Source organism: Dufourea novaeangliae, unplaced genomic scaffold (assembly GCF_001272555.1).
Source record: "Dufourea novaeangliae isolate 0120121106 unplaced genomic scaffold, ASM127255v1 scaffold175, whole genome shotgun sequence".
In the NCBI taxonomy this organism is placed as follows: domain Eukaryota; kingdom Metazoa; phylum Arthropoda; class Insecta; order Hymenoptera; family Halictidae; genus Dufourea; species Dufourea novaeangliae.
Genome location: NW_015374053.1, coordinates 295,832 through 321,550, shown reverse-complemented (window position 1 = coordinate 321,550; position 25,719 = coordinate 295,832). Strand labels below are relative to the sequence as shown.

At 43.2% G+C, this 25,719-nt stretch overlaps 6 protein-coding genes across 10 annotated transcripts; 4 read left to right on the top strand and 2 right to left on the bottom strand.

Annotated features, from left to right (window-relative positions):
* Positions 1 to 1,522: 1,522 nt before the first annotated feature.
* Positions 1,523 to 5,243, bottom strand: LOC107189933 (cyclin-dependent kinase-like 4). Its single transcript, XM_015578628.1, has 5 exons — positions 4,903 to 5,243; positions 4,115 to 4,309; positions 2,925 to 3,216; positions 2,127 to 2,517; positions 1,523 to 1,936 (listed from the first exon to the last, which is right to left on the bottom strand). The coding sequence occupies exons 1-5, from the start codon at positions 5,068 to 5,070 to the stop codon at positions 1,636 to 1,638; spliced, it is 1,347 nt and encodes a 448-aa protein (XP_015434114.1). The 5' UTR covers positions 5,071 to 5,243; the 3' UTR covers positions 1,523 to 1,635.
* Positions 5,244 to 5,969: 726 nt separating this feature from the next.
* On the top strand, positions 5,970 to 12,389 carry LOC107189867 (zinc finger CCHC domain-containing protein 24-like). Its single transcript, XM_015578546.1, has 5 exons — positions 5,970 to 6,094; positions 8,436 to 8,622; positions 8,977 to 9,213; positions 10,142 to 10,306; positions 11,328 to 12,389. Exons 1-5 carry the CDS (start codon positions 5,970 to 5,972, stop codon positions 11,439 to 11,441), a joined length of 828 nt encoding a protein of 275 aa, XP_015434032.1. The 3' UTR covers positions 11,442 to 12,389.
* An 11-nt stretch (positions 12,390 to 12,400) lies between these two features.
* On the bottom strand, positions 12,401 to 19,465 carry LOC107189997 (Golgi-specific brefeldin A-resistance guanine nucleotide exchange factor 1). Its single transcript, XM_015578703.1, is given in 13 exon segments — positions 12,401 to 12,754; positions 13,116 to 14,858; positions 14,861 to 15,551; positions 15,631 to 15,876; positions 15,950 to 16,158; positions 16,250 to 16,585; positions 16,659 to 16,847; positions 16,926 to 17,041; positions 17,117 to 17,294; positions 17,374 to 17,765; positions 17,845 to 18,690; positions 18,760 to 18,958; positions 19,244 to 19,465. Coding segments are annotated over 13 exon segments (5,367 nt in total). The 5' UTR covers positions 19,364 to 19,465; the 3' UTR covers positions 12,401 to 12,652.
* A 110-nt stretch (positions 19,466 to 19,575) lies between these two features.
* LOC107189919 (glutaredoxin-C4-like) lies at positions 19,576 to 21,103 on the top strand. Of its 5 annotated transcripts, none has more exons than XM_015578605.1 (3): positions 19,576 to 19,632; positions 20,608 to 20,748; positions 20,824 to 21,103. In XM_015578605.1, the coding sequence occupies exons 2-3, from the start codon at positions 20,650 to 20,652 to the stop codon at positions 21,019 to 21,021; spliced, it is 297 nt and encodes a 98-aa protein (XP_015434091.1). In that variant the 5' UTR covers positions 19,576 to 19,632; positions 20,608 to 20,649; the 3' UTR covers positions 21,022 to 21,103. The 5 variants fall into 5 exon arrangements, with proteins under 5 accessions (XP_015434091.1, XP_015434092.1, XP_015434093.1 ...); XM_015578606.1 differs by having other exon boundaries at positions 19,594 to 19,632; positions 20,627 to 20,748; XM_015578607.1 differs by lacking the exon at positions 19,576 to 19,632 and adding an exon at positions 20,024 to 20,100 and having other exon boundaries at positions 20,627 to 20,748; positions 20,824 to 21,076.
* Positions 21,104 to 21,426: 323 nt separating this feature from the next.
* LOC107189918 (group XIIA secretory phospholipase A2) lies at positions 21,427 to 22,671 on the top strand. The gene is made up of 3 exons (XM_015578603.1): positions 21,427 to 21,748; positions 22,087 to 22,154; positions 22,228 to 22,671. Exons 1-3 carry the CDS (start codon positions 21,508 to 21,510, stop codon positions 22,543 to 22,545), a joined length of 627 nt encoding a protein of 208 aa, XP_015434089.1. The 5' UTR covers positions 21,427 to 21,507; the 3' UTR covers positions 22,546 to 22,671.
* LOC107189866 lies at positions 22,645 to 23,370 on the top strand. Its single transcript, XM_015578545.1, has 3 exons — positions 22,645 to 22,676; positions 22,868 to 22,980; positions 23,084 to 23,370. The coding sequence occupies exons 1-3, from the start codon at positions 22,645 to 22,647 to the stop codon at positions 23,368 to 23,370; spliced, it is 432 nt and encodes a 143-aa protein (XP_015434031.1).
* The last annotated feature ends 2,349 nt before the right edge of the window (positions 23,371 to 25,719 follow it).

Here is a 25,719-nt window from a genome sequence, read left to right as displayed (position 1 = left end):
TTGAATAGCTCTTCCAACGTTATATGGACAGGTTACGTCTTGATCAAGCATTCAGTTTGAAGCTGAAAGAACGTAGATTAATCTCCTGTCATTGAAAATAAGAATAAACAACCAGAACACTGTCAAAATCGCATTTAATTGCGGAATACCACTATTTTTTCGACCGGTGGCGCCATCCGTGGTGAATCGCTAAAACTGCTAGCCATATAATTGGTTAGCAGTTTCACGCATTCGCCACGGATGGCGCCACCGGTCAAAAAAATAGTGGTATTCCGCAATTAAATGCGATTTTGACAGTGTTCTGGTTGTTTATTGTTATTATCAATAACAGTGGGTTAATCTACGCACTTTCAGCTACAAGATGGGTGCTTCAGCTAAGCGAAAGCTGTCCGTATAATGGTGTACGAGCTGTCCAAAGTGAACTAACCGGGGTACGCATGACGAGATACTGTGTCAACCGTTGCAAACAAACGTGATTTTAACATTGTTCTTGTAATTACTGGTTTCCAACCGTTAGAGAATAGTAATCTACGTTCTTTAAACGTTGTGTCTAATGCAAAACGAAGAAGAATCATGCCCATTTAGCGGTGTAAATGAGATCGTAATATTTTGCAACGACGGTAGTCGCCTCATAAGAGGCTACGGTAATACAGGCATAACTAATTTTACTAATTCAGGGTTTCTGCACTATTGGGTCGATGCATTAAGTCCTGAGGAACAATTTGAGACTAACGACGTTCATATTCAGTGCTTATTTACTGAGATATTTGCATTTTTCCATGACTAGAAATTTTCACTCACCTGTCGGTATAATTTGGTTAGCAGTTTGAGCGAATTGCCACGGGTGGCGCCACCGGTCGAAAAAATAGTGGTATTCCGCATTTAAATGCGATTTTAACAGTGTTCTGGTCGTTTATTGTTGTTTTCAATGACAGGGGATTAATCTACGTTCTTTCAGCTACAAATCGAGTGCTTTATCTAGACGAAAGCTATCCGTATAACTGTGTACGAGCTATTCAAAGTGAACTAACCGGGGTACGCATGACGAGATACAGTGTCAACCGTTGCAAATAAATTGCGATTTTAACAATGTTCTTGTAATTACTGGTTCCCAGTCGTTAGAGAGTATTATTCTACGTTCTTTAAACTTCCAATTTAATGCGTGACGAAGGAAAATAATGCCCGTTCTCACAAGTACTAGTTTGTAACTTCGTTCATAAAAATGCAAATTCCAAAATCTTCTCGCGCCACACATCTAGGGCAGTTCTGTCCTGAACTTACGTACAAAATGTGATTAAAATCATTTAATTAAAATAATTAATATTTCATATTTCTCATAAATACTAAGACGGGGTTGTTGTTTAATAATTTATGATAAAATGCAAATTGTTCATTTATAAAGCTTCATTACAAGATCCACATCTTAAATGTTACTCTGTATCTCGATTTCTATTAGTTATAATTGTTAACAATTTGCATTATAAAACAACTGGCAAAATATTTAACAACATATGTACCCTGGAGGTATGTAATTGTTATCAATATTACATTGTTGAAAATGTTTAACTTATTGTTAACGTGCCCGATAATTATCAACGGCGGCGCAACTGTAAATTCTTATCTGCCAAGAATTCTTTAACGATCCACGCTAGGCAAATCGATCCTCTTTCGTTTCCCTGTGATCTTTGTTGCTGTATAATTTTTACGCGCGAGTGAGGGTAGTTTGGTACTGGTGGAATCCGGGACCAGTAATCCTTTATGCTGTAGCCTCGTGATGTAGGTCGTGTTAAGTACAACGGAGACAGGGCCGAAATAACAAACCTCCCTCGGTCGACCGACGGACACCGGCGACGGTCTTTGGACTTCTTCTTGTTCGACCGTTTCCGGTTCCAATTTGTCGTGGATCACTGTATCTTTCAGGAATGTCATGTGCCATCTGTGAAACCGATCGGTGATGAATTGGCGATGGACAAAGGCTAACGCACAGACGAGTAGTAGCTTGGTCAGTGGGGTCTTAGAGCCCCCGGAGCATGCGCGAGGGACCCATGTGTGTGAGATGAGAACTGTGTAGTTTGTAAAAGGAAAAAGGGGACGAGAAACTGTTATTTTGACTGCTGGTACAATACCTGCCGGTACTTTTGCGACAGACCCTCGGCGGAGACTCGGCTGAGAGAATGCTCAGCCTTCTTTCCTCGGCTTTTTTGGCTAACAGAGGGTTCATCGCGGACTCTTTGGCCACGCAGGCCTGCAGTTCCGCCAGGAACTTCTCCACGAACCCGTTCTGCATAAACAACGAATGATGCAATAGGGTGGAACACTTGGGACGTACTTCGGGGTCCATGCGCAACATCTGAGCGAGAAAGTCAGACGCCGTGCTGTCCCACGCGGGGAACATTTTACGAATCGACGTGATTGCCGACTGAGGAGGTCCGACAAGCTCGTCCGCGCTCGTCAACCGTAACATACTACCGGGCGCGTTGCGACCCATCAACGCCTGATGCCTTCTGCACAGTCCACCTGAATCGGATCCGAAATGGTCACTAAAATCCAATTGCATGGACATAGATAAATCCTATGAGATCTTGCCACTGTGAAGCCCTGGGATAGTGTCATATTTTGGTAATTTTTTTTCAGTGAACTAAATGTTAACTAGAATGAAGTCTGTCTATTTAATAATACATTTATTAAGAGTATAAAAAGTTTCATTTTTGAATGTTATAAAATAAACATATTGGCGACGGTTTAGAGCTCAAATTTCGAAATTTGGTGAATTTTTTATAGTCCCAATAAATGTATTAATAAATATACAACACTCCATTTATGTTGAAAATTCCGTTCACTGGGAAAAAATTCCGAAAAAATGACAATTTTTCCGGGCTTCACAGAGGCAAGATCCCTTAAGTACGAAATAATTTAACGTGTACCGAGGGATTTGGTGATCCTGTAGAGTTGATCGACGTCACTGTCTCCTGGGAACAGAGGATTTCCAGTGATCATCTCAGCGTAAAGGCAGCCGGTCGCCCAGATGTCCACCGCTTTCCCGTATCGTGGATCGCCCACTAAGAGTTCCGGTGACCGGTACCATCTGGTCGCCACGTAATCCGTGCAGGATTCGTTCGGGCCGTTCACAAGACGAGCAAAACCGAAATCGCATAGCTTGATCACCCCGCTCGGCGACACGAGGACATTCTCCGGTTTGATGTCGCGGTGCATGATCTACGAAACACGAGAATCCCTTTTCTTTTTATCAAATCGCATCGTAACTGCTTCCCTCGTACACGGACGTTCAAACTCGGCTTCCACTAGGTGAAAAAGTGGCATAGGAGAAGGGCCTACCACTTGGTAAATTTATTTCAGGTACTGAATTAAAGGTTAAATTGAATGTTAATTTGATATAAGTTTCAGTAATTCCCGATACCAAGTGGTAAGAAGTACTTTTCCTACGCCACTTTTTCCTCTAGAGGAATCCGAGTTTGTTCGCGAGGGTACATGATTCCCTACTGTTTCGTATCGAACAGGAGTTATTATAGATCTAGGACAGAAGTGATCAACAGCCGATTCGCCAGCCACTTTGTCCCCCTCCCCTACCAGCTTGCACTGTTCTGTCGTAGGGGAATATTCCCCCACCGTATGTGCCGCATATCAGCGTGACTGTTAATAGTGGGGGAATGGACAGGGTGATCGTAAGGACGATTTCGTTCTTACCAACATGTAGGCTAGTCCTGTTCTAGAGGTTACCGGTACGATAACCACTCGCAATAAATTTCGCGAGGGTCTCCGACGTTATTTCCGTTCGTCGACCGTCGGATCGATATAATAATGCCGTTTAAGGCTTGTATGTTTATGCATCCAGACGAACTTCCTGAATAATTAGCGACCGTTTTACTGTAACAACTCGTGATAGAGCAAAGGAGAGATCTCTAGATGCGTCGTGAGCGTGGCTTGATATACTCGTCTACCAATCACAATGCGGTCATTCATTGGGGATCGAGTGATCGGTGTTGCTGGCGTGTACCGATTTAACCACGAAACCCCCACGAGAATGTAGATCTTTCCCGCTGTTTCGATCGAATTGATATAATTGAGTTACTCCCGAAAGTTTTTTTCCGCTCACGTTGTTTATGTGACAGAAGTTCAAGCCTCGAAGGACTTGATAGATGTGCCGCCTGGAGGCCTCCCAGCCCAGTCCGCCTCCGTGACGCTCTAACTCGTCCAAAAGTGTGTGGTCAACGTACTCGAAGACGAGATAGAATCGTCTTTTCTGACGGAACACCTCGATCATGTTCACCAGATTCTCGTGGCGCAGTTTCTGCAACAACGTACACGATCTATGAAAATATGGCTAGATACAAGAATAAGCTACAGTGACTGCGTACAAACAATAGTGGTTGTTGGAGCCCTAGAGGTACACGTACATTATAACGGCCAAAAATATGGGACCAGATCTGATAATTAAAGAAGGGGATAAATATTATTCTACAAAGATTTGATAAAAGTAACATACTAAAATATTTGGACATGATTCGTATGTGTACTTATTCCGTAAATTTTATTATATCGTAACAGAGTACTGTTCCATCAATCACGAACACTGGTCTCATACTTTTGACCGGTAGTGTACATCAAAATGTACATTTTTCATCGTCTTAAATAGTTTCACATCTTACGAAGAAAAAAAATATTTCATATTTAACGGGTACAGAAACTATGCCAGACGTGTGATGAAAGAAAGTAAACTGAACCAAATAAGTAGAACCCCGAAGAAGTATCACAGGACACATTTACCGGCTGGAATCCTGAAGGGTATCGCACAGCACACCAACAGAGAGTTTCACATTTAAAGTCACTATAGCTCAAAACTAGCACTATACCACATCGTATCTCCACCATTCAGGCATGTACCTTCAACATCCTGATCTCGCGGAACGCCATTTTCCGCACCTGGAGATCTTCGTCGGTCTCCAGGAATCTTTTGATGGCCACCAACTGGCCGGTTTCACGGTGTCTGCACTTCATCACCACGCCGTAGCTACCTTCGCCCACGACTTCCATCATCTCGTACTTGTCCATCCTCTTCCCGAACGATTCTTCTTCCGATCCAGTGAGTTGCTTTTCAATCGCCTGTCAGTACGAACCGTCGTAATGATATATTTTCTCAGGATTAATCAACGGCGAGGATGATAAATTCAAAGATCGATCGAAACAGTTGAAGAACTCCTCGTCGATTGTGACGGGATGTTTATCGTTTGAGACGAACTAAATGACTGTTCGAAACTTGTATACGGAAGGATCACCTTCCCTTTCCCCAACGACTTCATTGTCCGTGTGACGTCGTCGTGACTAAATACGGATTCCAATCAACAGGAACAACATTCGGGAACCAAGGTTCGAAAAGGAACTAAAGTCTCGACAGGAGAAACACGTTTCGTTTCCTGAAATCGACGTGGCCGCCTCCAAACTCGAACTGCTCCTACCAGCAGCAGAAACGGGAGACCGTCATCGTCGATTATCGATCAACCGGTAATTACACCGGCTGGTCGGCCACGCACGGTTCAACGGGAGGACCTGAATATTAAAAGAGGGTCTCCAGGGGGCGAGGGGCGAGGCTATCTGATCGAGTTCGAGGGTGACACGAAGAGTCACGACCTACCACTACCTGAAACTCTTTATTCTTATTCCGAACGAATACTTCTGCGTACCCAGATAGCACATGACTCCTTGGAGACGCCCATATTCACGGCTATTCTAACTCTAGTGTTAGTAAGTTATTGTAAGAAGTTTCCGAGAGTGAAACTAGAAGATACTCTTCCAGTGTCTCGTTAAACGACTCGGTTTATTTCTAGACCGCGGATGTTACGCGTCTTTTACTTCGAAATCGCGGTGAAATGAACCTAATTCGACCATTACCATGTTCACTAGGGTGGCCCTTGTTTTTCAACTCCCGATTTCTTTTGCCCTCACCTCCTAGTATGGTTCCATATTATAAAAGAAATCATTCTATGGGTGAGAGCAAAGAAATACAAAAATCGATCGACACGGGTCCAATGGAGGCCAGAGAATTTGGACCGCCTTCATGCTTCGACGTAGGCGAAATGTGAGAGGGGAAACACGTACACGGTCGAAATTACCGTGGCTGAACTTTGCGTGCCGAGATCCTCTCGCGGAGGCAAAAGGTCACCACGCGGTCGAACACCGGTCGAATGCCAGAAAGTTTTGCGAACTGTTTTCAGGTTTCGACCGCCAGCTCCCGGGATAATTGCGACAAGCGTGGGATACGGCTTAAGGTGCATATCTATTAGTTCGTATGGAACCAATCGTTGCGTAAAACCCGACAAACTACCAATTGGTCCATTGGTATGTCTTTGTATCACATTTTCATACGTCCATATTGGTACACGACGGAGTGAACACGCACCTTTAAACCTTGTGTAAGCAACCAAAATATTCACGGTTACTGAGCAATCGGAATACCCTCATTCTGACAGATTAGATAATTACTTTCATATTTTCCTGAAACTCCTAGTTCTACTTTCCTATAACGTACCAAGTGCTGTTTTAAAAAAGGAACATACAAAATTTTGAAGGGAAATTTAGAAATGGCCAAAGGTTACCGATGAATCTCACATGGCGATCAATATAAAGTAAATTTTCCAACGCGTTTCGTAGATATTACCGTGGATCTAACAAGGGTACACGGGTATGTAGGGCGCACCTTACGTCGTGAATTTATCCTCTGTAAAGATTCTAAAACGCCTTTCTGAACCTTTTGACGGCCGAGACCTCGTGTTTCGAAAGCACACTGAAGTGATCAGATTTCGTTAAACGAACTGATCCCATCACAGCTGTCTGAACATCGTACAGTGGTACAGAATCAAAAGTTAGCAGCTCGTATGATCGGAAAGAAATATATTTTATTTTCCAAAATATTCACATCGAGTGATTATTTAGTTTCTAAGTTAATGCCCATGAATAATGAAAAATGAAACCATGAAAGATTTGCTTCGCGCATTTCTGTTCCCCTCAGACCCTTTCGTATCATCAATTTTCAGGTAAAAATAGAAAGAAATTTCCTAACAATTCATATTGATAAAATTCTGTTCATTTATCTACTTGCACTTAATTATAAGTTTTCAAATTCTCGATCGCTCAAGCTAAATAAATATACGATCTGCTGAATTTGATTTTGGGCCACTGTGTATCGTGTCGAATCGACGTCGCGGGATTAGTTCGTGTAGATGGAAGGGTCCGTTGACTTCCCTGATACATATGTATGTCGTTAAACCGTCGTATTTCGTTCAAGCGTCGCGCTACAGGTCTCGATCCACTCCTTTCTGCCCAGATCCCCGTCGATCGATTTCCTATCACGAGAAAATTCTATTTTTATACATGAATCCGGTTTTTAAAGAAAAAAATGATAGACGGTAAAGACACGGCGGGACCGAAGAGTGGTCAAAGAGTAATTCGTCGTTTCGTAAAAGGCACCCGAGGCTGCTCGTGGTCGATCCGCGGCTGTTCGGTGGATAGCAAGCACTGAAATAGCTGCACACCACATGGCGGGGGTCTTTAACGCTGGCTAGGATTCGTCTGTATGCGTTTCTACGTGTGTCGCATGTGTGTCGCGAGGAACACTGCGGACCGTTCAGAATCGTGGCAGACCCGTCCGAAAGAACGCGCCCGTCGAATGCGGGGAAAGACGTTTCCCCGTCGAAAAATCGGTGTGTCGATCAGTGGATCTTATCGGCTACAGTGTCAGTAATTCCTGTGTCTTCCGATACTCTAAAACGAAACATTCACCGAATGTGAGAAAAAGGAAAGCGAAAAACAATCTAGAGGAAGTGGTACTAACGGTGCTCGCGATCGATCGTTGTCTGGAATCCAGGAGATCTGCAGGAAGCTGGTCTCCAGGAACGGGAACCGAGGAAGGACACCGATAGTGTCATCGGTAACGAGGCTACATCGTGTCAGCGTCGCCTGAAACATACATATATGACGATAAAATGAACGCGGGACTCGTGTCCGTGGAGGATCGTGTGCGTGAGACCGTGTGAAACCGTTTCAGCTCTCCTTGAGCTCTGTGTGCGCGCCCACGAGCCCGGCAGAAGCCGCTCCTCCGGCTCGGGGAGTTAAAGCCAGTCGAGAATTTCGCTCGCAGAAGCCGGAAGATAAATTCGGATTTATTCGAGGGAGAGGGACACGGAAAGGTAGGGCCTCTTGACCGAGAATGGTGTCTTCTTGGCGATGGACCGCGAAAGTTACGTCAACGTTTTACAGTGCGACCCTGAACAAGTCCCGAGGATGTTCCATTAATTGACGAGTTTCTTAACTTGACGCTGAAAAAAAGAAACAACAGATAAGTACTGTACCGTTCGACGATGATTATCGACAAGTAAAAAAAAGATGCGTGACAAGTAAAAAAAAAAAAATGAGTCTCCGAGGGGGTGGATCGGGCTGGTGGAACCGGTCCTCCAACTGCAGGAACCCTCTCAGATCGGCCTTGGTGCCATCAACGGGATCGGTAGCCAAGGTCAGAAGCCCCTTCAGCAACCCCACTACACGCCCCATCTGTTGAACTGGGTCTATCTGGCGATCGCCGATCAGAATCATGCTCAACAACCGGACCAGGTATACCACACACTCCTGGAACCTTAACCCTTTCAGATGGGGGTCACATTTGTGCACACGAAGTCTCTTACATTTTTCTTATACATTTAAATTATTTTCATGCTCGGAATCCTTTCAATAGATCTAGTGAATTTTGAATTGAGTAACAAATCTTTTTTTTAAATTAAACAAATTTGTTTAACATCATATCATCTAAACCAGGGTCACCAAATAACCCATTTGATAATTTCAAATGATATTTTTCTTTTTACCCTCAAAAGAAAATTCAAGTCTGAAAGGGTTAACACCAGTTTTGTTCAAGGCGAATAATTAAAATAACCAGATCAACATACGCTTGTTCTGTACCCCTCAAAGAGCAAGCTCTTACCGACAATCTGGAGCGGTTTTCCAACGACGGCGTCGCAAACGTACATGCATCATCGGGACGGTTTGAGCCCGATCGGGGCCAATCTGGCGGACAGTATCGGTGATCTAGCGGATCATTTCACGGAACTGGGTCTGCTGGATCGGAAACCGACCAAGAGGCCGCCGCCTAGCTATCTTTGTCATCTGTGCTTCAAGAAGGGCCACTACATCAAGGATTGTCCACAGGTGGTCTTACGGCTCTGTTTACAAAGTTCCCTCCTTCCCCTTCCCCTCTCAAGTATTTGAAAGATCGGAACGATTCCGCGACGGTCTTAAAACGACGCGCGTCGCTTCTTCTCGACGCAACATTCCGGTTACTCAATTGAACGTTAATTGAGACAACAAACAGAATTTCTCTGATCGTGGAGCATGACGTCATATCTCTAGTCATCGACCGGCATGGTCTGCGGATGAGTTTGGCCTCGTTAACGTCGTGTTGTGTGCACGCGCCACGTTTTTTTCCGGGGAACCAGAAAGTATAGGCTGTACTTTTGAAAACCAGTCATACCCGATTTAGCTGAAATTTTGCAAATACCTTAAAAATTTATTTTTAGGTATTGCCGTTAGATATCGTATTATCAAGCCGTCCCAATTATCGATTATGTGTTTTCGCTAGCGTCCGATTGTTTACATCAGCGTTTCGATCGATTCGGAGTTGGCCCCAAAGGAGTCTCCACCCTTAAGAATATAAGTAGTGACTATGAATTCCGGGCATAGTTCGAGATAAAAAAGTAATTCAGATTTAATTAGAGGAGTTCAAGAAAAAAGGTATCATTATTACCTTAATAACTTTTCAACAAACAACGAGCAATGGCTGAAACCTTTACGGTGAAATACTGTCCACAAAATTTTCGATCTTACTCTCGCAAGCATTGTTTTTATGTAAAATAAAGATATTCAGAACATTTCAGCCGAATCGGGCGTGATCGGTTTTCGGAAATTTCGCCGGAATAATTTTCGAATCCAATCGTGGATGTTTCTTTTTCTCGTCGTCGTGTATACCAAGCAAACGGTTTCAGGAGGAGCATGTGTCTTAAAATACACGGATGACTAACCGGCCCGTTAATTAGAACATTCCCGTGAAAGCCCCCGTATGTGTGTTGTCCGATTGCAGGCGCGGCCAAAGGGTGAGGGTCTGACGCCGTACCAGGGAAAAAAACGGTGCTTCGGAGAGTACAAGTGTCCCAAGTGCAAGCGCAAGTGGATGTCGGGCAACAGCTGGGCGAATATGGGCCAGGAATGCATTAAGTGCCACATAAACGTCTATCCGCACAAACAGGTGAACACACACGATGATGATTCCCCGCTCGTCTGTGTACTTTTTTTTACGTAACCTATAATTCTCTATCACCTGTTGCGTATGCGCAACGAGACAATATGTCCGCCACCGCACATTTTTGTCGAGACGTGGAGAAATGCGTTGGTCCAGGGGAACCACGTCGAAATATCATGCGATCCGGCGAAGGCTAATTATAGGTCGCGTGTAATCGCCGCCTCGCCGTCGATCGTCCCCGGTTACGCAGAAAATACATACATACACCCGCTGTCGGTTTTCATTCCGAACGGCAAAAACTCTCTTTCCCGTCTCAGTTGGATGGTCCGTGTGCGTCGTAGGCTTTCATACGACCGAGTATTTTTAGTTGGCACGAGCAAAAATTACGTTAATATAAATATCCTGAACACGCGAGTAGTCGCGGCTGTTTTGCGTCGCGGTCACGGCAATTACGCTCTGCCGTCCCCGGTTTTCGCGACGGGTTACGCAACTGTATTATGTATACAGCGGACTCTTGGTATATTGCCGCTGCTGGGGATGTAGAGGGGAGTAAAATTACCGACGAAGTGCAGGAGTGGATCTAACATCTATATAGTGTATTTTTGCGGCCCACTTTTCTGGGACGTCGACGGTCTCCATTAATATTTTAGTACCACTGCTCACGGTTTTCGTAACGTGAATGTCATTACTACGTTACTAGCGACACTAAAATGGAAATAGGGCGACGTCACCCTAGTAAAAGTGGGCCGAAAAAAGTACATTGGACGAAATGTCTACTTCTATACATCGTCTGTGGTTCTACCCAGTTCTATTGTCATAGCCCTAAACTTAGCGTTCGCGCAAGAACCGAATCGTGTTGGTACAACAGCGTGCGCAACGTGGTGGAAGAGTGAATTTGTGTGCGTGGAAGTACTTATGCAGGGGTAGTGCCACGTGTGGCAATATAGCAAGCTGCAATTGATGATTGATATACATATCAATAGGTAGTCCACTGTATATATGTAATATGGTCCCCACATATTTTCAGAGACCGCTTGAGAAACCAGACGGACTGGACGTGTCCGACCAGAGCAAGGAACATCCGCAGCATCTCTGTGAGAAGTGCAAGACCCTGGGTTACTATTGCCGGAAATATCAGTAGTAAAGTGAGAAACAGAAAATCGGCGATTGTACACACCTCTCAGAATGGTATCTTCCTCCCCGTTCGCCTTGGGACGCGGCACGTAGAAGACCTGTTGCTCTCTGTGATAAATACAAGAATATCGTTCGTTCTCTGTGACGAACAAACACCGGCGCCGACACGGTATATATGTTTCTCTACAGAACACAGCGAATTATCATCGGTGGTGGATTGTGTTTCATCGAGGAAGACGCCAGAAACGCAGTTCGAAAGCGTTTATACTGTTTACTTGTCAAAAACGAGACACACCAGAAATATGCCCGTAGTCAGGGACGCTCGACGAAACGATTGCGGCTACCACGAGAGTGCTAATTATAGTTACTCTCAGTCTCGAGAGGAACAGACACTGGCAAACTTTACACTTGTGTCCACGGCGATCGAACGCGCACAGTTTTCTGTTCAGCAGCGAAAAAGGATCCGATTGACACGCGTGATACAGAGGCCTGTGGAAATGATCATTCGTTAGCCACGATCATCCGGTATATTTCACGTGTATGTACAAAGTGATGTCGACAAGAGATTCGCGTGACCCGGAAATCGCAGCCGTTTTCGCGAGAACAAGGTCGGGTCCTAATCGAGTTTAGACGGTCAGCAGGGATCTGTTTGTGATCTAAGAAACGGCAGAGAGACTAAATACTACAATCTGATTAATTCTCCGTCTACGAATCACACTGTACATAGGTCTGTCGAGTGCAATTGTAACACGTAACCGTGGGCACGACTGAACCCCAGCCGCTACTCGCCTACGGTTCAATTTTTTCGATAAGTTTTCTCTCGGCGGTCTCGTAGTCCGCGCCACTTCGCTATACAGATTGTTTACATGCTCGTTCGGTTGGTAAAACGCGTGTGTGGTTCGACGGCAGGACACGCGCTTGTACAAATTCTAGAATGGTTGTGCGTCGACATTGTTTAAAATATGTATATATTAATAATAATATTAAATACATCGTTGGAAATATTATTATTAATATATCGTAATTCGAATATATACACAAGCCAAAGGTCTATATACTGTGTTGTTTCTAATGATTCCCTCCATCTCGCCTGGAACAGCACTCGGGGAATTTTCTTTTCCACGGACAAAACTGTGTGTGTGTCTCTCTCTCTCTCTCTCGTGCTTTCATAGAAATATTCTTTTATATCATACAATATACATAACGAATGTACAGTGGTCAAGGATTAGTCACGGCGAATAGTCGATCCGCCGCGGGATCCTCGCTAAAATACGCCGCAGAATTAAACATCGTCGCCGCCGTAGAATCGACAGCCGTCGTCTGCAAAGAAAATATATTCCGATTATTGTTACTTGCATGCCATACCCGTGATAAATTAACGCTACAATTATGTACAAACACAGAAAAGAAAAAACAATGGGGGGAAAAAAAAAGAAGGAAGCTAGGCTAACTCGATGCGTCTTGGCAGTGGGGACGCGTGTCATTGCGTACGTATATGGCGGGAACTAAAGCGAAACAAAAAGAACGACGTTTTTTCAAACCAATTAGAACCGAAGCGAGCGTACACATACACACACGTGCGGAAGGATTAAAAAAAAACCCAAAAGAGAAAACGACTAAAGCAGGGAGGATCAACCGATGATCCGTATCGTTCCTGCTAGAATACAAGACATTGATTCACCTCGGACGAGTTCGCGCGGTGCGACGAGTTCACCGTTCCCACATGTTGCGATTCCTGCTTATAGGGTAAATGCTGTACAGAGTGCTGCTGCGGTGACGATTGCTGCTGCTGTTGCCTCCATTCCTCGTACTTGCTCAGGGCAGCTTGCTCGTTCTCGTTGGTAGTCTTTGGTACCCGCTCAGGATCCTCTTCGCTGGTTTTCGTTGCTTGCTCTTCGTTGGTCACTTGGCAGACCGGTTGGCAGATATCAAACATTTGTTGCGCGGCCGGCTGCACTGCAACTGGGCTCGACACACTTGGTGGCTGCTGATTGACCAGCGTGATCACCTGTTGCGGTTCTTTGCCGTCGAACGGCGCGGGTGGCAACGGAATCGACATAGAGACGACGTTGTTTATTGGGCTAGGATTCGCAGCAGCTTCCACGGTCTCGGGTATAATGTCAGCCTCCTGCTGTGTCGGAAGCTCGGTTGGACTTATTACGTTCTCTGGCTGTGGCGCTATCGATCCCGGAAATAACGGCTGCTGCTGCTCCACCAAACTGATCACTTGCGGTGTTTGTTGTGTCTGCGACGGTGGCGGAGGCGGTGGTGGTTCGGGGAATAATTCGTCCTTTAAATTCGGTAAGAATCCGTCGATGGTCCTCCAGGTGGGCGCCCATAGGTTCGAATTCGGCGCAAGAACGTTGGCCGAGGACATCACCAGCAGCATGTTCTTCAGCGATTCCGGTATAGCTTCGAAGAGGAGTTCGCTGTTGTCCGCGTGCATATAGGCGCGAAGTAAGTCCAAAACTGTAAGCCATAGAGGTAGAAATCCTGGAAGGGATAGCAGAGGATTCAGATGATGAAGAAAGACCTTGGACAGTAACATCGCTGCCCTGACTCTTGTTTCTTCCACTCCGATGGGATCGTTCGCCGCTATCGGTCCCAGCAGTTGCGCGAGCAACGGGAAGAGTACCTGTTCCAAACACTGGGACCACTCCACCGCGGATAATTGAGCTAAATCGTGAGCCAGAAGCGTGCTCTGCAGATACGTTATGGCCGCTGTGCGAACCGGCCGACGCGCGTCGCAGCACAGTCTCGCGATACCTTGCAATAGAGGCCTCCATGCCTGTGGCCACAAAGACACCCCTTCGGTGGCGTTGCTCTCTTCTGCCCACCATCGGAATATCTGAGCCGTTCGTGTGTGCAGTGTGTGCATCAGGTCCAGCAGCTGAATAGGACTCTGTTGGTAGCCTGCTGGTTCTTCGGCCGTGCTGTGCACTCTGTTCCTCTTCCCTGTGCACTGGAGAACCGCTTCGGCGAAGGTCCTCACGCAACGAATGCACAGCTCGAAGTTAAAGGGGGTCACGTGCGCCACATCTCTGACTAGAAATGTCAAACTTTCGCAACACTTGACGAGGGCCGCTGGATCGTGTGGTTGCAGATCACGATCAAGAACAATAGTGTCAGCGGCCACTGGCAGAGGTGCTTCCGTTCCCGTGGGCGACACGAGAACCCATTCCGGCACCGGACTAATAGGCCTGGGATCCAACACCGACGTTCTAGAATTCGAGACCTCGTCCAACACCGTGTTCGATTGCTTCGGCAACAATGCTCCTGCTCCGGCACATTCCAACAGACTAAACACTACTTTCCAGTCCTCTGTGCTATGAATATTCGCGGCACCGGTCTTCAGCAACTCGAATAAGCCATACGCGATCTGACGAGCGAGAGGTGCCGTGGTCGCCGAAGGTAAGTGGGTCAAAGGTTGTGATTTTCCCTCGCGGCTGTTGTCAGCAGACCATCCAGGTGTGCCTGAACTATCGGCCAGATGCTCATTGCTCTATCTCGATTCTGAATGGTCACTTCTAGCAGCAGCTCCAGCATGAACACCGAGATATCTTCGTCCTGATGGTTTGTAAATACCAGTGCACCGACCAGAGACCGCAGTGACTCGACCTGCAAGAATTTGCTCTCCTCAATGATCTGTTTGAGATAGCAGTTGACCACGAATTCGGTAGCTTTCTTCCTCGCCGCTCCTTCCGCCAGATGGGACATGCGCGAGGAGTCCAATGTCATATAAGAATACAAGCTGGACAATATTCCCTGATCAGTTGGCGGTGGCTTGGGCGTCGCTGGTTCTCGAAGCAAAGATATCTTTCCCGACGGATCTATAAAATCTTCTCCCTCGGTGAGGTTCTTCGGTAATAATCTTGCTTTGTACAACGATTGCAAACAATCAACGATATTCTTCCACGAGGCTCTCATCGCATCCCCGTGCACGTGAGTGATTTTGAAGAGAGTTCTCGCGGCTAACTGACACTTTCCGCTTCCGCCGAGATGCAGAACCACTTGATCGGGCTCGCCACCGGTTGCGAGACCCGTGAATTTACACAAACTGACCACGAGCGTGTCTAGATCACTGCTCATACCGTAATGGGCACTTATTGATGCGCATCTAAAACCGAAATAGGAAATTATTATCATCGTTCCTTTATTTAACCATTCAGTTGTAAGTCTATCAGCGTGCAACGAACCCGAGGAATGTATCAACAACTCGACGTTGCAGGGACCTATCCGGTGCTTTGTCGTACGCTCTGCAAAGCGCACTTATAATGGGAGCCCATGCCTGTTCAGCCAGTTCCTTGTCAACGAATTCACCGTTGTTGCCAACTTTTAGATAGGTGCTTTCCGGCCCGGCACCTCTACGTAATAAAACTTTCCACAAGTAATTGTCTTTCACCAATCCAGTTTGTTCAGCTGGCATCACAATTTCCTCGCCCCTAGGAATGATACTCCATAGAATTCACGCATCAAAGTGAAGTCATTAATGGGTCGACATAAAAGGATTCTTACTTGATCGAGGTATATATTTCATCGAGCATTTCTTGATCGAAATCAGAACTGCCATTGACCTTCTTCAGATTTCTTTTAAACGCGTCCGCGCTCATTGGAGTATTCTGCCGTTTCACGTTGTAATTGTGTTGATCGACGTTCAACATAATCACAGCGTATGCCAAAGTAAACGCAGCGTCTGCCGAAGCAAACGGATTGCCATTACTATCCTGGGAAAAACAAACGGTTCTTCTTTACGTGTAATTCTCCTTGCATAATCGCGCGAATACGTGGTTCGCCAATAGCGAACACTAAACTCACGTGCCAATGTTCCGCAAACTTTTCGAGCAACAGAGAAATCAGTGGCGCTTCGCCAGGAAGCCGAAAAGATTCCAAGTAAAGACGCAGGGCTTGATCAATTCGAGTATTCCTCAGATCAAAATTATGGACGAAACAATTTAGAACGTTTTTGTTTTCCTTTTTACTGATGTATTCACCGATTGCTTTCTTGTCGAGGCCTGGATTTTCCTTCAAAAATTTTGCTACTTTCTCTGGATCCGGATTACCCGGGCTACCGCCCAACAGACCGTGCTCTGTAAGCTTAGCAATTCCTTCTCGTGGATTCTCATTAAATTTGTCCGTTCCCACCACCAGCCACTGCATTAAAAAAATAAAAAAGCATAAAATTGTTAAGGTCCTTCCCATTTACAATAGAGACGCTGCAACGTACCCGTTTATTAGCTTTTATAGTAAGTAATTCTTCTCGCGTGGGCAGATTCTGCGACGCACTGTGTCGTGAAGGTTTGCACAATTCTTTGTGCCCTTGGCATCTGATATCCATACCAGAAATCAACGTGATTATTGCGTCCAAAGAGATGAATTGCATACTGTACATTGTGCCCATTAACGCGGAGGCATTCTAGCAGCAGAAATTCGGTAAATGCAACACTGCTGTCTCTCACTGGAATTACCATATCGTGTAATAAAGATTATCTACCTTTGACAGGAGCTTCATTAATTCTTCGTACAAATTCGTCGAATATAAACCACAATCGTAGTTCAGGTAAAGTTCAGCGGGTAATCCGGGTATTCTCCATAACCTTACAATGGCCTCTACAATCGAACAGAATAAATATTACACGGCCAGTTGACAAGAACATATATTTTTACATCGCAATAAATTCGTACCGAGCGCTAATTCTCGTTGGTCATACGATATTCTATTCGATTCCGAGTTAACAATTTCCATTAATTTCGTTATATAATGCTCCATTTGGAATTTCAAATGTTCCTTCTGCGATTCGAATAATAAAAATGACACTTGCAAGTCTGCTGCGAGAATCGACAGTCGATCTGTGCCAAGAAGCTAATAAAATACAATTATTATTATTACACGGATTTTTCCCTGATTTTTTCAAAGCAAATGAATACTATTATTTCCTTACTAGGATAAGATTTCTACAAAGATCATCTTTCACGAGAGCGAGTAACGATGGAAAGTTCGAAAGAGCATCGGCAGCGATTTCCAAGGCTACTTGTAACAGACTCAGACCTAGATGAGTCATTACTTCATTATTCTGTTTATCAAGAGGGCTGCACAGAGACACGAGGAACCGAAATAATTCACGGACACACAAAGCACCGTACGGCGTTAATTGTTGGAGCGCCATGAAACGAACTCCTTGGGCATTAACGTATTCTTCAACTTGTTCGGATTCTTTAACTTTCGACGCTTTGTATCCGCTACTTGTACTATCGTCTATTGATAAATCCTCTACACTCCCTGTTGGAGACGTTATTAAGTCCGTGTTCTTTTCATCGTTATCCGACTGGTTCTCTGTAAATTAATACAAATAATACGATTGTTCTTTTGCCTACGACGGTTCACTTACTCACAGAACAGTCGTCGTAATTACCTTGAGTTTCCTGTTTGACTACAGACGTTTCCTTCGTTTCACTGTGTTCCCGCGTGTCTTCCTTTTCCATACTCTTACATTCTTCCTGTGTGACTTGCTCCTTTTCCGTCGAGACATTTGCACTTTGTACTGTTCCATCAGCGTTTTCGTTAGATTCCGTTACGTCTATCACATCTTCATTTTTCTCCTTCACATCTGAATTGTCTTCTTGTTTACAACCTTCATCCTTCTCAGTTGAGTTTTTTCTAATATTATCCTTGTTATCGTTCTTTTCATCTTCTGATTTCTCAGTAGTTCCTTGATCCAAGGACCCTTGCATATCAACGATATTTCCTGCGGAACCAACGGGTGTTGTCGCTAAATGGCCAGTCTTCGCTCTATCCACAGAGTTCAAGAGCTGAGGTTCACTGTCACCTGTGTCCTCTAGATTTGGTTTAGCCTTTTGCTTGAAATGATTCTTGTTTCTTCTATTTTTGCTACGAGTATTTTCCATACTGTTGGCTCTCATTTTATTCATATTTAACAGAACTCTGGTGTCATCTACAAACTGAGGTAAACGGGTAAAAAGATGTTGTACCATGTCTCGTAAACAATGTTCAGCTGTTCTTCTCAACAGTTCACTAAGATTGGTGCTGAAACATATCCTAAAGCAATTAATCATAATTTCGCAAATGCTTTCGTTTGATAGATAGTCTCCAGCTTGTGATAGCATAAGAGCTCTTAGAACTTGAAGTATCCTCATTAAAACAACTCCATCTCCAGCTGCATCGGTACCAACAAACCTTGCACGTGTTACAGCATCTGCCACAGCCTCTACACATTGGGCTATTGCTGGATGATCGGCATCTATAATGATCACACCATTGTTGTGTACGTTCCTGGATATATCCTTAACTTGTATAATTTCATACGCACCAATGAAACCATAAGATATCATTTTATTGACAGCAGACAGTGCAATACTGGTAACAGGTCCTGTAGTTTCCTCGGATCTTATAATTTCTAAAAATGGAGCCAGAAACACTCCTGGTTCTAGCTGAGACAAATCTTTTGCTTCATTCAGTGCCTCCTTTAAGGTAGACAAGCCTTTCATAAGACTGTCCTGATCGTCGTCCTTAAAAGTAATTAAAAACAATCATTCGCAATCGAGTTGAAATTTCAAATATATACAACAACAAAAACGTAAACGATCAATACTAATTGACATTGTTGTCCTTTTAGGGTGTTGACATACTATTTTTTACAACCTGTTTGATCCGACGATGACGAAAATATATACACGTGATAACAGTATGTAAATGAGAGAAGACTTTATGGGAAATGTGATTATTTTTTTCCTTTTTGGTAATCAACTGGAACGTTTTGCTGTACCAGAAGGCAACTGACAACATGTTCTAACCTGATGGGAATGGGAAGACCATCGGTTACCCCGTCTCATAGCCGTCATGAGGAGGCAGACTTCGCCCTCGACGACGTACAAGCCACCTCCTGGACAGGCCATTTTTGTGATCCTGCTCATCGTCCTCGTGACACTTGTTCTTACACCATTTTCACTCCGAAGAAACCTTACAAACAGCTCAATAATTCCGTAACGTCAAGTGTCAAGAGAACACTTCCAACGCGATAGTCATTAACTGTACTGTTCAGAAAGACGTTCGACACCTGACAGTACTTCTGCTGACGTCGTGTCGCCATCTACCAAGGGAACAACAAATTAAGAAACAGTTTATTCTACGTAGTGCTCAAAAAGTTGTGCTACAAACAAGGAGACGAAAAAGCAAGTAAAAAGTAATCAGCTCTTTTCTTCTTAACGATTATACGCACAGCCAGTTTTATTCGATACCCTTTACACCCTTTGCTACAGAGAAATAAGACGTTTCTTGTTTGAAAGAAATCACAAGTAGAATGATTCTACGCAATTCATGGTCAGACATGTAACAAAGTTGAAGATTCAATTTTAACCCTAACTTGATAATCTCATACAGTTAATACATGTTACTTATATTTTTTTTTAAATAAAATTAATATTTTTTAATAATTACAATTCTGGGAATCTGTATTTTGCTTTGTAATTGATAATTGAGTGACTCACAGATATGACAAGGTGGGGGTCCTATGATGTGGTTCTGAGTAATTCCGTATCCAGTTTAAGCTATACCAGATTGTTAGTTCTGTTCCTTGAAAATTTGTCCATTATTTCATAATTTATCGTATGCAATACGAGTACTGAGATATCCTGAAGTGGTCTAAACGTTTGTGAGTATTTCTACCTCTAATTTGAATGTAATTGGGATTCAGAAAGATTAGTATGTACACACGCCTCTGTTCGTTAACACAACTTTCAAATAAACACTTTAACATTTAGAATGTAACTGCGATAACAGTCGTGAAATTCGTATTCAAATACGACATTTTACGATTCTTACTTTTTCCCACTTGGCGACAGTCTTCTGTTCGACCATCAACCTAAAGCGGATCAATTGACATCACGAAAATTGTCGACAATGTTTTCCATTTTCAAAAAAAATTTTCAAATGAAAATGTATAAAATATCATTGATTTTTATAAGCGATATGGCAAATGTAATTCTTGAGAACAGTGCGGACTGTGAAGGTTGGAAGAGAGATTACGATAAAGGTGATATGGTTCTATAGGCATTAATTTTTCAAGATAGTAAAAAATTTTTCAAATTTCACGTCTGAGGCGATCTGTTAACATGGAAATACAAGCATTACATTACGTTTTTACTAATAATTTGTTTAGATAAATACATTGGCTTCAGTTTCCAGCACAAGAGAAACAAACATGCCTGTAACCAAAGAACAAGTTAACCAGCTCATTGCATCAGACAAAGTGGTGATATTCTCTAAGACAAGATGTCCATACTGTAAAATGGCCAAGCAGGTACTATTGATTTCATTCTATGTAATTGTGCATTTTTCTTTGAAACTATTTACTATGCATATTATACTGTTTCAGGTGTTTGATGACTTGCACGAAAAATACACTGCCATTGAGTTGGATGAGAGGGAGGATGGCGATGAAATCCAAGATATACTAGGAGAAATCACCTCTGCGAGAACAGTACCTAGAGTATTTTTAAAAGGAATATGTTTGGGAGGTGGCACAGATGTCAAGAAACTGTATGATAATGGAGAACTTCAACAGAGATTATAATGCATGTGATACTTAAATTTGCAATATCACGATTATTTATACATTGATCCCCTTTATGTAATGTAATAAAAATTGTTACTTAAACAAATCAAAGAGGTTGTTGTAATTTTTTTGAGCTTCTATTATGGTTAACAGTTTATAGCTTAATAGGTCATACTATATGGAGTTTGAAGTATAAAGAACAAGCTCAAGCTATATAATTGAATTATAAACAGAAAAAATGGTGGTAAACATACTGATCACTAAAATAAACTGAATGAACGAAACATTTTTTGTTTCTTTTTTTTTGGCATATTAAAGTAACGTATAATTACTGCATTATTTGAGGAATGCTATGTATATACTGGATGACGAAAGTGAATCGCGAAAAACTATTTCGTAGTTTGCCACCACGTGTCCCACGATCGTGAACACCTATGTGAGTCAATTCACCTAAAAATATCCACTGACCGGTGGAACAGTGTGACAGTAGTGCATTGGGAACGAATGAAAATGGATTTTTCACAATATCGAAAGATTCTGGTCTACGCTTTGACTTTCTTTGCTTACGCGTGGTCTGGTTACGGAGCTGGTTTGTTAACGAACTTAAAGGACGCTGTACTGGCCGCGGAATCTGTCTTCCAGGATTTATTTCAAAATGCAATCACCGTAGCGAGGAAAATTAAGGACATACACGAAGTGTTTGACGCAGCAGTGGAAGAAAATTGTGTTTTCAAGTGTCCAGGAGGTAAATGATTAACCTATCATCACTGACGCGTAGTTCTCAACATTTATATCTTATATAAAAGTCACTTCACAGTCCGTACACGATGACGTTCCCCATTGGTCAGACCCTCCGACACGCAAAATAACGGTACGAACCGTTTTACTTATACAAATAAATCATGTTTAACGTTATATCAAGTTATATAATATATAGAATTGGCAATATCGAATACCGTTAAAAAAATACTATTTAAAAGAAACAGAATTGTATTTTTAGAGAAACGCGTGTTCGGTGACATGGTCGAACGTGATTGGTCGGTATTTACTGTTCGGATTGGCGGGAATACTTTATGATTTTAGGTGCGATTCCGAAACCGGATTGGAATCACAAACCACAAAGCAACGGATGCGGATCTTTGGGAATAGAGGTGTGCACATTTTTCAAAATCGCATAAACCCATGAATTGTCTAGACACTAATCACTCGGTGTAACGGTTACAGATAAATCAAGAGTATTTACCACTGACGGAGATGACCAAATGCTGTGACGCGCACGACATTTGCTACGATACATGTAATCTGGACAAGGAGAAGTGCGACTTGGAATTTAAACGATGTTTATACAAATACTGCGAAGGCTACAAAACGGCCACGATCATAAATACGTGCAAGGCAGCTGCGAAAATGCTTTTCACGGGTACAACGACTCTAGGATGTAAGAGTTACATGGACGCCCAGAAGGAGGCGTGTTACTGCGGGGATAAATGGAACAAGAACAAGAAACCAAAAAAAGCCGCCCAAGCGGGAGGAGAATTGTAAAATTATTATCTTCAAGTCCGAAACAGACTTTTGCGAATCTCAAACGAGGATTATATGTATTTATTCTATGTTGAATAGGTCGCGACGATAGTAATAAGAATGTTTTGTACTCGACCAATAAAACTAGGAACGTGAAAAAGCCTCCGGTGTTTTGCCCCCCTTCACTGCACGAATTTTTGTTTCCGTTTTTGTTTGTCTCTCGAAAAAAAAAGAGAAACAAGGAAAGACATACCCTGTCAACGTCATTTCGGCCACGGTTTTCACGGCTTTTCCGTAATAAAAATTTTCAAGTAATGCCGTTTGCAAGATAGACATTTTTCAGAGAAAAGAGTATCACAAGAGAGGGGGGGGGGTCTCGCGGTGAAAAATGGGAAACGCCGGATCCTCGCAACCGTCGAAATCGCGAAAAGACCGGAAGAAGGAAGGCTGCGACGGGTAAACCAATTTCAAGCTCATTCAAACACTCGACTCGCGGCAACGTTTCGTTAAGAGATTATTTTCACTTACAAGTTACATTCTTTCATTTTGGGTAGCGTAGATGATGACCGTCCCGGAAGGAATAAGAGGAGGGCCCTCGGTAATGGTTGCCGGACCAGGTCCAAACAGAAGGAGACTATCAAGTGTCGGACCACGAATCCTTTCATCATCTTCTTTTTACGGTTACGTAGTAAAAAGCCGAAGGAACACGTAACCGTGATCGCGCGAGCAGCGGGAAAATTGTGGACTAAAATGACCCCTGAGCAAAGAAAGAAATACATCGATTTGGCGAACGCCGAGAAGAAGAGGCGAGAAGGAAGGAAAAGAATGACAAGAAAGTTAAGGTAAATTAGCCATGGGCGTAGCCACGATATCAGTTAGGTGGGGGACAATTTAAAATGTTTCCCCCTGGAAGGGGGGCAAAATCCAATTTTTTCTGTCCTGGGGGGGGGGAGCATTTTTGAGTTTGTATTCTCTCCGTTTTTGATATTTTGCTCTATCTATATACGTAATCTTTGCCGCAGAAAAAGAAAAAGACATCGGTCACATTGAGAAATGAAACGAGAAATCAAACAAGTAGAAATCGTACCGATCCAAATAAATAATCAACGCCCAGATCATCACCAACATCGACAAGAGTCTCACGTATTTTTGATTTCTTTTTATTTGTTAGTAGTTTTTTTTTAGACCTATGTACAATAAATATTGATGTATTTTTACACTATAATGACCTTTCTTATCCGTTTTAAAGAGTTACGTTAAAAACCGAGGGGGGTAGCAATTCTCCTGCCTTCCCCGGGCAATTCTTATCGTCTCGTTCTCTGAAAAAATTGAATTCCGTAACGTACCATAAATATATATTATTATTTGTTCGCGACACCGTTCCGCGAAGCGTCGCCGACGCGAGGGAGGGAAATTACAATTCAAAGTACACGAAACGAGCACCATTGTTTGTTTTTTTTTTGTTTTTCCTTGAATTTCCCTGCAGACAGGTCGAAGGATGACGGAGAAGACGTGGGAGCCTCCTCGTCATCCATTTTTGTTTTCTTTCTTTCTCTCACACTCTCTCACTCACTTGACGATTCGATACAAAAAATAATTTTAGCATAAATTTTCGCGACGCTTCGTGGAAGAGTTCTGTGTTACGCAGTCATAAACCTTCTTTCGAATCTAAGGTGTGTGTGTCTTTCACTCTCTTTCTCTCTCTCTCTCTCTCTCTTTCTATGTGCCCTTTCGCTCCAAGTACTAGCTAGAATAAAAACCATATTACATACAAGTAGGGAATAACGACGAATGCATATGATCACGATTAGGGTGATATCGCGTGAAGGGTGTGTCTGGAAAAGGGGAGGGGAGCTGGAGTGGCGGTGATATCCAGAAACGCGGGTGCCGATGTTAAATGATAAACGATGATAACACGGTCAATGGGGGGGGAAGGGGGGCAACGAACGCGTTGACGATGAGCCCGACACATGACAATCGTAATAATTAATTCGCAATAATACAATTCGAATTATCCGTAGCAGTAAGTATTTTATGATACAGTAAAGTACAGCGTGCCTCGAAGAAAAACGTAAACAACAACGTTCAACAATCGATAATATCAAACAGAATATTCTTTGTAAGTATTTATATATATATATAATATATATATACTATTATACACAAAACGTAACACTGTTGCGATCCTTTTTTTAAGAGGGAATGCCCTACTAAAAAATAGGTATTCGCTTTTTTTGTCGATCATAGATTCAAGGGGTGCCGGGGTCTTCTTTACCTCGAATTAATCGACACGATGGATCATTCTCAAGGTACAATGATAGTTAACCGTTTTCTTTTTCTTTTTTTTTTTGTTTCATAAATGCACAAGTTTTACGAACCCATGCTTCGCAATTTCCTATCCGATACCGCGCGATTGTATCCCCGTACATATACACATATATTGACAAGTTAAGAATCCTTCTTTAACACAAACCTCGTATTCGGGTTCCTCTAAGAACGCAAGTGCTTCCATCGATCGCGTGTGCCCGTAAATGAGGGAATATAGTACGTTCAAGCCTCTTGGGGTCAACTAAATTACATCAAAAATTCGTTACGTTTCGAAAGGAGTGGATAAAAGCAGACGAAGAAGAAGAAGAAGAAGAAGAAACGAACAAAATTCGTGTGTTTAAAAGTTTGTCAGCGGTATTACATACAAAAAAAAAAAAAAAAAAAAAAAAAGGAAACGTACTTCTCTCGTGGATTATTAAAAGGCGCTTCGAAGGATAAACCGAGCGTGGAAGCGAATGCAAGGAAGTTAACGAGTCCTCTATGGTAGGAATAGAATCAACCTGGCCAACTTGGTGGTCACTCTCTCCGGCAGAGTTGCCAGGGGTATTTACTTTTAGGCATGAACTTTTCAAATTTTTGTAGAGATCTAGGAGTCTTATCTCGCTAGAGCATTACAGAGATGAGTATGTTCATCCGCCATTTTGGGTCCTCCGCAGAGAGAAAGCAATGGAAAGCCTTGACCTGGACCCTCTGTAGACTTATCCATCCTCTGGACCCAAAATGGCGGATGAACATACTCATCTCATTTATGTTATGATGTATACACTTGTAAGACCCCTAGATCTCAACAAAAATTCGCCAAGTTGATGCCCAAAAGTAGCTACCCATGGCAATCTTACTCTCTTGGACCTCGAGAATCCCATCTCG

Bases quoted from the DNA above. Each gene is read 5' to 3' on its own strand.
- LOC107189933 (XM_015578628.1), bottom strand. From the start codon at position 5,070: ATGGACAAGTACGAGATGATGGAAGTCGTGGGCGAAGGTAGCTACGGC. The intron at 3,217-4,114 runs GTGAGCGGAAAA...CGTGTTTCGTAG, and splicing joins ACTTCTGTCACATAAACAAC to ATCATGCACCGCGACATCAA. The intron at 1,937-2,126 runs GTATTGTACCAG...TCGGTTTCACAG, and splicing joins TGTCGCAAAAGTACCGGCAG to ATGGCACATGACATTCCTGA.
- LOC107189919 (XM_015578605.1), top strand. From the start codon at position 20,650: ATGCCTGTAACCAAAGAACAAGTTAACCAGCTCATTGCATCAGACAAA. The intron at 20,749-20,823 runs GTACTATTGATT...ATACTGTTTCAG, and splicing joins ACTGTAAAATGGCCAAGCAG to GTGTTTGATGACTTGCACGA.
- LOC107189867 (XM_015578546.1), top strand. From the start codon at position 5,970: ATGGTTCCATATTATAAAAGAAATCATTCTATGGGTGAGAGCAAAGAA. The intron at 6,095-8,435 runs GTGAGAGGGGAA...TGAGTCTCCGAG, and splicing joins TGCTTCGACGTAGGCGAAAT to GGGGTGGATCGGGCTGGTGG. The intron at 8,623-8,976 runs GTATACCACACA...TACCCCTCAAAG, and splicing joins ATGCTCAACAACCGGACCAG to AGCAAGCTCTTACCGACAAT.
- LOC107189866 (XM_015578545.1), top strand. From the start codon at position 22,645: ATGTTTTGTACTCGACCAATAAAACTAGGAAC. The intron at 22,677-22,867 runs GTGAAAAAGCCT...GACATTTTTCAG, and splicing joins CGACCAATAAAACTAGGAAC to AGAAAAGAGTATCACAAGAG. The intron at 22,981-23,083 runs GTAAACCAATTT...TGGGTAGCGTAG, and splicing joins AAGAAGGAAGGCTGCGACGG to ATGATGACCGTCCCGGAAGG.
- LOC107189918 (XM_015578603.1), top strand. From the start codon at position 21,508: ATGAAAATGGATTTTTCACAATATCGAAAGATTCTGGTCTACGCTTTG. The intron at 21,749-22,086 runs GTAAATGATTAA...TTATGATTTTAG, and splicing joins TGTTTTCAAGTGTCCAGGAG to GTGCGATTCCGAAACCGGAT. The intron at 22,155-22,227 runs GTGTGCACATTT...TAACGGTTACAG, and splicing joins GCGGATCTTTGGGAATAGAG to ATAAATCAAGAGTATTTACC.